Source organism: Thunnus maccoyii, chromosome 16 (genome assembly GCF_910596095.1).
Source record: "Thunnus maccoyii chromosome 16, fThuMac1.1, whole genome shotgun sequence".
NCBI lineage: Eukaryota > Metazoa > Chordata > Actinopteri > Scombriformes > Scombridae > Thunnus > Thunnus maccoyii.
In genome coordinates, this window is record NC_056548.1 from 21,981,291 (window position 1) to 21,991,685 (window position 10,395).

The 10,395-nt window shown below is 37.2% G+C and overlaps 1 protein-coding gene across 10 annotated transcripts in view; it reads right to left on the reverse strand.

The window, feature by feature from the left end:
* The window catches only part of kiaa1109 (KIAA1109 ortholog), a 66,186-nt gene extending 58,429 nt beyond the window's left edge, over positions 1 to 7,757 (reverse strand). For 6 of the 10 annotated variants that reach the window (XM_042436899.1, XM_042436905.1, XM_042436901.1 and 3 more), the window contains exons 1-8: positions 7,605 to 7,757; positions 5,042 to 5,177; positions 4,100 to 4,216; positions 2,594 to 2,672; positions 2,445 to 2,509; positions 2,127 to 2,301; positions 1,309 to 1,390; positions 993 to 1,186 (exon numbers count right to left, since the gene is read on the reverse strand). In XM_042436899.1, the coding sequence (XP_042292833.1) occupies positions 993 to 1,186; positions 1,309 to 1,390; positions 2,127 to 2,301; positions 2,445 to 2,509; positions 2,594 to 2,672; positions 4,100 to 4,216; positions 5,042 to 5,147 (818 nt within the window). In that variant the 5' untranslated portion in view covers positions 5,148 to 5,177; positions 7,605 to 7,757. The remainder of the gene's footprint in view (positions 1 to 992; positions 1,187 to 1,308; positions 1,391 to 2,126; positions 2,302 to 2,444; positions 2,510 to 2,593; positions 2,673 to 4,099; positions 4,217 to 5,041; positions 5,178 to 7,604) is intronic. The other 4 variants (XM_042436908.1, XM_042436907.1, XM_042436902.1 and 1 more) reach the window with 1 other exon arrangement.
* Positions 7,758 to 10,395: the final 2,638 nt, after the last annotated feature.

A 10,395-nucleotide genomic window follows, 5' to 3' on the forward strand; every position in this document is an offset into this window, starting at 1 on the left:
ACTAAATTCTACACACTGGTCCTTTAAGAGTTTTTCTGATAGAGGCAAATATAATCAACGTGTCAGAATTTCTCCTGCTCTACTTAAGAGCTACCAAAGCCCTAATTAAATAATCAGCGCTTATTGAAGCTCAACTTTTGCATGAAAACACTCTTTTTAAATTCTTAAAAGCAATGGCTTTCCTCTTAAATATTGTTTCTTCATCTCACTGGATATTCCAATAAGGCTTTAAGACACTTCAAGGACTGTTGGAGGTTGAAATCATAGATGGATTTTCTAGAGGCTACAGTTGCCAATTTTTTACTCAGAGCGACTCTAAACATCACTGAGGTTTAATGCAATTTCACGCTCCATGTCGATTCACTCTGTTTAAGTGCAGATACTGGTTCATGGCACCGTTAAAGCTGCCAGGTCAAAAACAAAGCACTCTATCAACATTTTGATATATACACATCTAAAATATATATATAAAATTGTAAAAAAAAAAAAAGAAAAACTTCTGGAGCATAGCATGGCAGCAGATTTACTGTGTTTTTTTTGTGTTTTGTTAAGTACAAACAAGCACAGGGATGTAGAGTGAGTCCTCTGCTTTTGTTTAAGACTGACGTCATACATATCGCAGTACAAATAATCTCATTCATTATACAGTCATTATACTAATGACTGACAATATACATGTTGAACTTTTCTTTAGGCAATAGCTTCATCAATAAAAATGTTTTGGGGAAAATACTTCTCACACCGAAATCAACAATTGAAAAATTAGGTTGTTTACACATTACAAAAGTTGCTTTGAATATATAAATACTACATTTTCAGAGTGTCATATTATTCAATCTCTGTGGCATTACTTTATACACAATTCATCCATGAATTTAAACAGCAAAACCTCTTGAACAACAAGTTTTTGTGATATTACAGCAAGGCTGAAATAAAATTTGAAAACAAATAAAATGGTGTACTGTAAAAATAAATATATGACTTGGCCTTACTCGTCATTCTGCATGCCCAGGTAGCGTGGACTGGGAACCAGCATGACGCGTACATTCTCCAGCGAGCCTTTGACGATGTGCATGAACTGGTCGAGGTGGCTGGATGGTGGCTTGGTGGCGTAGGTCAGGAAGGCATCTTCAAAGTTAACACACAGAGTCTGGGGGAGGTGGTGGTTCCCAAACGCCAAACGACCCTACAAGAGAGCAAACATACGTATATACATACTATATACTATTTCCTGAAATACACTTCTGTCCTTAATATTTTTCTGTATCTCAGTGGTGTCCTGATGGTATGAACTTGTGAGGTACTCACCGTGCTGATGTTAACTTTGATGACAGGGATGAGGGAGCGCCAAGAAGACGTTGGGTCTGGATTTTCTGCTTTGATGTTCACACTACAGTGGACCAGAAGACATTCAGCCTTACAACAGTTTAGTAGAACTACATTTCCAGTCTGTACAATTAATTTGGCTGTCAGAAGGAAATGATAATAGCTCTCTTCTGTGCCTGCACCTCCATCGCATTTCATGATGATGGGGGGAAAAGGGATTGTATATGTGCAGCCTATTCCTATTGCTTGTCATTAAATTTCAATTCATAAATCTTTTTTATAAGATAGTACTGTTTCCTGCTTTTTTGCATTTCCAACCACACCTGAGGAATTGCTCTTTCACACTTACTACTGTGCTTCTGAAGTGAAGTCCAATACTAGAGAGAAAATAAATTACCATACAATACTACCTACGCAGTATTACAATAATCAAGACACAGTTTAGTGAATGATAACCCATGTAAAAAGAGATTTGTTTTCGTTTCAAATCCCACCATTTTCAGATGATTGCTAGGTAAAATAAATGAATTCAGACATACTTCAATTTTGGTTTACTGTTCAAATTTGTGGATTAATTCGTAAAAAACCCAACATTTTATGTTACTGTGAGTTATGATAACAGAAGCAAGATAAGTATTCAGCAATCAGGAATGTGTATTGACCAAAATATTATTTTTACTTAACTAACATCTACTTAACTAACTTCAAATCAATGTTGGAGACATGTCTTACTTGTCCCTAAAAAAGACTAATGCTTTCAAGGCAATCGTCAATGTTGTTTGATGAGGCCTTGGTCTTACCTTTCCAGGGTCTTGTTTCTTTCCTCCCGTCCCCTTTCTTCATCTTTCTTGTGCGTGATGAGTGTGGGATCCAGGCCAAAGGTCTCCTGCAGGCGGGCGTAGAGGTCGGTCCGGTTGTAAACATGAAATTCAAAGCCGTTGACTGTCACGTAAAGCCTGGTCTCTGCCTTGGGGTCTGGTGATAAAAGAGAGAGACAAGTTACAATATTCTACATTCGGCAATCCTAAAGTTAAAGTAGGTTATATTAAAATAATAACAGATGCGCGTTTTCCTCCAAGCAAACAACAGAATGAGGAGGACAGTTACACTCTACTTACCATGCTGTTTCTGTTTTGGGTTATACATTTTCCACCAGCGAAATATGAGGAAGCCATCCTGTATCCTATTACGCAGAAAAAAATAAAACAATCAGTAATCAAACTTTAAGATTATAGATGAACCCAGGAGATTCAGGAGGTCACATTACCTGATAGACATGTCTTGGTTAATGTAGTAGACATCTCTGAACATGACTTTCCCCGACAGCACAGAGAAGGAGAAGGAGCCTATGGAGGAGGTGCACACATATTTTGTGTTACAGACACAGAGTACACGTATAATATTTCTATAAACAGTAAATAAATAACAGTAGCGTTGATTACACTGACTGAAAAAGTGATATCATGGCAGTGTAAATCTGTTTGGATTTGTTCAATATATTTTTGAACTGAAGTTAACACACCAATTAATTAAAATGTTACACAAAAGATGTAATTAGACAGGTTAAAATCTGTGTTGCTGGGACATTCAATCATCCTGTCTCTCTCTCTTTCTTTTTTTTTTTTTTTTTTTTTTTTTTTAATCATAGAAAAGAAAAAAACATGATTAGGATCTAATTGTACATGAAGTAGGCCTGAGAATGTCACTGGGCAAGAAAGATGTGCAATAACCTGAACATGATTTGCCATCGTTAATCCTCCTCATAAAACGTCTTTTAATTATTTCATGCCAAGAGGGTGACGACACCTGAGCAGTTGAACTCTAATCATTCCAGCTGACACTCATGTTTGTGGTATTTTTGACTTTTTTTTCCGCTGACTGACTAAAGACAGGATGTGTGACTGGGCCAAGGTTCTCTCACTAGGGAACTTGTCATGGTCAGTGCTTCCCTCTTTTAACCTGCTCAAGAACTTCACATGACCGAGTGTTGACAAGACACACCTTTAAATAAACATGTTCAGACCTGTTTAGGATAAAGCGATTGTCTTTTCCGAGCTTTTGCAATGCTTTTTGTAAATGCCACCTGTGGACGGTAGAACTCTGTGGAACTTAAGAGGCGGATTTGAATAAACAGATTAGTGGCCACACAGGTGACTGCTCACTTTGTTGTGACACATGTTGGCAATGAGGCCTTTACTAAAATTTTAATGCTGCCTCGGTAATTGTTCTTTCTCTATTTACTCATGGCATGTCGGCTGCGGGTTTCTGTCGACGCATGCAGCTGAGATGCTAAATAAATGAGGTGAATTTGTTAATTCACTACTAAAATAATCAACAAGCATGTCTTATTACAAAGTAAGCATCAATATGATGTAATTTGGCTTCTCTGAAGGTTGATTTTGGGGCTGTAAACTGATTGGTTCTGAATTATTACAGAGCAGATGCACCAGATAAGCCCTAATTAACTCTTTAGTGAAGAAGCCAACATGTTTTTGGAAAGAACTGATCAATTTGCTGAAAAATAATGGCTGAGTTACACTTGGATTTAAGGTCTCAAGGTGCTTTAAATCCCAGTCTGTGTCTAGTTTATATAGAGAAATTCAATCTGTTATTGGTGGCAGGTTGCTGTACAGACTCTACGGAGATAAACGCTAATAGAACCTGGCTCATCATGAAATATTCAGCAGGCCGAGTTAACGCCTTGAACTGAAAGCTTTGGCAGCCGTCCTCTTCCCTATTTATCACCGTGTGACAAAGCTCCTGACGAACACACCGATATGAATGTAGCCATCCTTGTAGAGTCTGTTGATGATGAGGGTGAGGATGAGGCCGATGTTGCGGGAGTTGTAATAAGTTAAATAGATGATCCATCCACAGGACAGAATGGTGGCTGAAAGGCAAAAAAAAAAAAACACAACAAGGTCTCAGTCAGTCAAAGATGATCAATTATAAAGTGACTTGGGACACATTTTTATTTACAACAGTGGGACGTTTTAGACATTTACAGACTATCTACAACATGCTTATGGTCTGAACCAATATGTAAAAGTGAACAGAAAAGTGTCTTTAATTGTTGATCACTTGTGTCTGTAAACACAGATGGGAAATAGGCCTATAATTTAATCACTAATGCTGATTTTGCATCCATTAAGTCAACTCTTTAATTATACATGTGTACTGACTGTTCCTTTTATACAATGTGCCAGATGCTACGCTTCCTGATGAATAAGACCCATCAGTAAAATAGACTGGAAAACCCATCATAAACTATAACCAAAAATGTTTTCATCACTTTTTACAGAGTGTAGCAATGCAGATGGATTTAACACAGTAACTGTTTACTCTTCCAAATCTGGGCTAACAGCTGGGTTTTACTGCAGCACTAAAAGCTTTATCTGATTTTTTTTTTTTCCTTTTCCCCAAAAGAGCTATTTTCAAGTTGAAGATGTTGTAGTCATACAGAAAAAAAGGCAACTTCCTGTAAAACATGAAATATCATCGGCCTACCGAGAGCTACACCAGGACTATGCAATAATTGTAAAACTATTATTTAACATACTTTAATGAGACCAAAAGACGATATGATATCAAACTAAAACGCAACTTGATCTAGTGTTGACAGCTCTGTGCTTTACATATGAGAAGTTATGTTAAGTCTAAGAAAAATCAATCATTGATGTGGATATTTCTTACAGTACAGATGCAGACCACTCACCCACAAGTAGCCAGATGAAGTTGGAGTTGTGCTTGGTGAGAAAGTCATCCAGGTCACCGAAGCTGGGGAAGGTGCTTTCATTGTTTTTGGAACCAGGCCCATCCATGGCTACAGGCTCTCAGTCTGATGTCTAAAACTAAAAGAGTTCAACTCAAGATTATTTCCAATGGCGCAGGAATAAACTCAGATAAATAAACAAACAAAACAAACAGAATTGAAGGAAAATTAAAAGACAGAAAGTGGATTCTTATGAAAATTGTGGCAGATGGAATTACAAGGCACAAATAAAAACAATTAAACCACTTTACTGTTGAAATGTCTGAGTAGACAAAAATTTGAATCAATTAGAATCAAAACAATTGTAAAATATGATGATTCTACACTATAAAAACTAAATGCAAGCTTCTTCTTGATGAAAGTGTTATTCTAATAAATGACGAGTTATATTTTCTGCAAACCCCAGGTAAAATACATCTTCAAATCATAAATTAAATGAACACAAGAAAATAATTAGTTGAAATAAAGAAAATTAGATATAATTTACACATCAAATGGCCAACAAATGTTGATATGAAGTAGACTAATAATGCTCTACCCCAATCCACTGACAACAGACTCAAGTCTTACAATTTTATTTTTTATTTAAGAAAAGAGCCTATGCTGTATGGTCGGGGCTGACTGAACTTGCTCACTGTAACTATTTGATGGATCACTTCACTACACATTCCAAACTTTAAAAAAATGCTTGCTATGCATTACGCAACACGTGACCATGGTTAGTTACATACCTAGTTACCCTGACCTGCAACTACTTTGCATGTCATGAAGACATTGGCTGTTTCATGACGTGGACTTTGCTTCATACAAGGATTACTTTATTCTGTCTGTTTGTGGCAGGGTATTGGCGGAAGGAGGTTGCAAATGCGTGTGTGTGTGGCAACAAGTGTTTACTGTGTGAATCCAGTCAGCCCATGCTTAGGAGTCAAAAGCTTGAATGCTGTTACACACAAAAAGACTCACACACACACAAACACAAACACAAATCCTCGACTAATCCACCTTAAATGACGTTGGCTGTAAAACCACAGTGAGCAAACCCAGCTTACAGAAAACGCAGTGTTTCTTAATCTCTCTTTTTGACAGGTACTTCATTTTAGGAAACAGACAAACATTATCTGTTATATTTGACATTTTGTACTTAAACAGAAGATCTGGATCTCACTGAATACTTAACATCAGCTACCTGCCAGATGCTAATCCAATTCTGGCTGTGACAGTTGTGTTTGTTTACTACAAAAAGCTGAATTAGGCACTAAAACAGTGTCAGTATGAGTTTTTGAAATCACAGTTACTTCACCTAAATGTACCCTGAATGTATGTTTATATCTCTTATACACTACCTAGCTGTGATTCAGTCCATCTGAACGGATCACAGCACAGATATTACTGAAAGGCAAGTTCAGATTTGAGAGGTATGTTTCTTGAGTTATGAGATATGAGCACAGATTATGCTGCCAATCCCTGAAAGATCAATGACTCATAACAGTTACAAAAACCAGGGTGTTTTCAGTTTTGGTTTGAAGTGTTTACATTAGTACAGGAGGGAAGGTAACTATCAAATACAGAAATTATCTTTAACTTTTTAGCTACCAGAGGTGTACCCAAACACATACACTGTACACATCAGACAGTGCCCATCAACAAACAAAATCAGAGGACATCTGAGTAACTGTTTAATAGTTAAGACTATTCATTTAATGCTGTTGTCGTTGCTCTTGGTGTATTCATGTTCAAAACAACATAGCAGAAGTAGCTGAATATACAAGAAATGATTATTATGGTGTAATAATGATGTCTGGCTGATTTCATTGTGCTCACAGTACCAAACTGCATTGGAAATTTGACCAAATCTGACCTTGCTTATCAGCAAAACAAACACCTTGTTGAATACACAAGGTGTTTAAACTCATACCTAACATACACTCATACCTAACATTTCATCCAAATAGCTTTCGGTGGTGTTTGGATGTTGTATTTTGCTTAAACAAGACGACCATGATGATGATGACAAGGAGTCATTAATAACATCACCCGAAACAACAGAACAGCAACTCATCGAAGCTACTTGGTTGTTTTTTAGTTTTGTTTACACACTAGTTACAATCATCGAATGAGTTTTCCATCATTATAAATAGGTTAAGATTAAGTTAAACTTGACCCGGCGTATACAAATTGCTAAATTAACAATGCACTCGACTTCAGACGTAACCTGTAACCCCGAACCATACCTGGAACCAGCCATACACCTTGCTAATCCCAAGTCTTGAATAATTTCCAGAGCATTGTCCTCAACACCTTTTACAACGTTACAACTAAATACTGCTTCGTCAAGCATAGCCAGCCTCTTAGCTAATGCCGTTTTAGCTTGTGGATAATGCAGTTAACCGCTAAATATCATAACGTTAGCCCCAAGGCTAGCTAGCTAATGACAGCAGGCCGCGCCCTATAACTTCTCCTTTTTAAAATTGTGAAAACAAGTCACTTAATGATAGTAAAATACTACCTCGATGCCCTCGGGAAAGCATGTGGTTTCATCTTTGCTCCAGTTGTCCAGGAGTTGCTGTCCTTTTGTCGTGTCAGACATGGGGATAGCTAGCATCCTCTGTTGAATATTTACCTGGCAGACGGCCAGTTAACATCTCTTCCTGTTGTGACGAGGGCAGTCTTAAAATCGACCAATAGGAAAAATGGCAAGTCAGAAACTGACCAATTAGAGGAAAGCGTGAGGTCACGCACACTCTTGACAGACAGTTTTTTCTACCTATCTCTAAGAATGTTTTTATAGCAGTGTAGTGGGATTTGAGTGGCGCTGTTTTGATGCTGAGTTGGTTCAGTTCTGTTAAAACCTCAGCAGGAACATTTGCCCCAGAAACGTGTTATTCTATATTTATTAGTTTTCCAGAGTAGGCTATGTAATAATAATGATAATGATAATAATTATAATAATCATCATCATCATCATCATCATACATTTAATGTGTATTATTATAAACAACATAAAGAAAATAATAATAATAAGAGTTGAGATGAAAAAGCTTTCTGGAATAGAAAGATTTTTAGGCTTTTTTTTAAAACACTCTAGGGTCTGTGCTGTCTCAGATAGTTAGGAATGCTGTTTCACAAGCGTGGTGCAGCAGAACAGAAGACTAGATCCCCCACGGTGCAGAGCTCAGTTATGGGGGCCTGGAGGAGCAAGCTGCTGGCAGATCTGAGGGTGCTGGTGGAGGTTTGGGGTATGATCAGTTCCTGTATGTAGGGAGATGCATGAAGGATTTGTATGTGAGTAGCAGGACTTTGTAGTCAATCCTGAAGGAGACAGGGAGCCAGTGCAATGAAAGCAGAATTGGTATTATATGTTCGTGTTTTCACAAACTCATCAGGATCCTGGCAGCGCTGTTCTGAATGTAGTGGAGCTTCTGGATGCTCCTGCCAGGGATCTCTGAGAAGAGGGCATTGCAGCAGTCCAGTCTTGAGGAGATAAAGGCATGGACAAGTTTCTCTGCATCTTCATCAGTTAGAGAGATGATAGAAAGATATAATACACAACCAAAAACAACTGAAATATAAAAATGGATATGACAAAAAGTATAGTACAGTCAAACATATTTTTTCACACACTCACACATCATATACACTTAAAATAAGAGCAACTATACATAAAACTTAAACTTCTATTCCTAAGGTGAAGAATGGCTATTTTGAAATAAAATAAATATCTCATTTGTATGTAGCTTTGGACAAAAGTGCCTGCAACATGAATAAATGCAAATGTAAATAGATTTACCCAGAAGGGAGATCAAGGTTTTTTATTCCACATAAACCAAGAAGAAATCCATATTCTGAGGATTTTCTCAGTAGAGCCTTTCAATTTATACTGTGTTCTTCCAAAAATTCTGAAACCTTTCCCCTATTAACAACATATTATGAGGAGGGGTTGTAATTGTCAATGTGAATCTATCTGAGTAGTAGTACAGTAACAACTTAACGACTAAATAAAGCCTATCCAAGAGAAGTCTCGGAGTGATCTCTCTTGTCATCATATTGAAAAAGAAAGTGTAACAAGCTAATGAAACCAACACTTTATATTGTGTTTCTCATTCTACTGCCTAAATTATTTTAAATCTGAATTTGAAGTTCTTGCAAAACAAATAGTATCTGACAATATTTTGTTATGTTTGCAACACTTTCCCACTGATTTCCATCAGGCTAGTCCTGTTTTAAAGCATTTTATTCAAAAGAATTATAACAACAACTCTTTTGCTGCCAAGCTCATCCATTCATTTTGGATATTTTCAATCCTATATGTTGATGAAGATTTGTCTGTTTGTCTGTTTGTCTTATGCTCTGAGTCTGTTAAAACCAGACTCACACTGAATGCCTGTACAAAATGTTGTCCCAATTCATCCGGTGGGTGCTGAGATATTTCACAGGATAAATAAAAACTTTGACCTTCTGGTAGTTCTACAGGAAAAGTCAGGTGATCACCAAAGTCAGAGGGATTCATCCTCTGGGAACCATGAATCTCAACATTTCATGGTAATTCATTCAAAAGTTGCTGAGAATGCGTATTTCAGCTTAGACCAAAGCAATGGATTGAACAATTGGCTAATATTGCAAAAAAATGTCACACATACAGTATATGAGACAAAAAATATGTTGTGTTTGTCAACATAGGCGTTACTTTCAAAGCTGCTTTCTCTATTAATGTGAGCCATTCCTGTGATCAACTTCATCTCTGCTATTATTACGTCAATATTCAGCTGCTTCAATAGACTGCTGAATTGCTCATTTTGTAATCGATAAAGTGGTTTGAATGTTAAACTAGCTGGAAACTGTTATCTTATGGCTAGGGGTCCAAAAGGAAAGAATTCAAGCAAGCATTTGATTTCCTTTTCTTTTCAAAAAACAAGCTAATATCAAAGTACCAGAAAACATTTTCGGTTCCAACATCGTCTGTGTTATCTCTAAGAATTGCCATAACTCTAGGGTACTGCAACAGACGGTTGTCATGTGCCCCTCCAGTCACAACAACAAAGCCTCCCCAAAGCAGACGTAGGAGTTGTTTTACTGAAAAGGTGCCAGACATCAGGCTCAAAGCTTTTCCCTGCCAATCAAGCCTCCCCCTCAAGACCAACCTATTTGGGTTGTGGCTTAAAAAGAAACTATATCTCACATGAATTCTTTTTCTTGTCCTTTGAATGTTATTTCATCTTAATTCCTGAAGGAGGTCCTTGGTTGCAACACATATTCTATTAGTAATTAAAGGCTCCTTCACTTTTTAAAAAAAAAATATA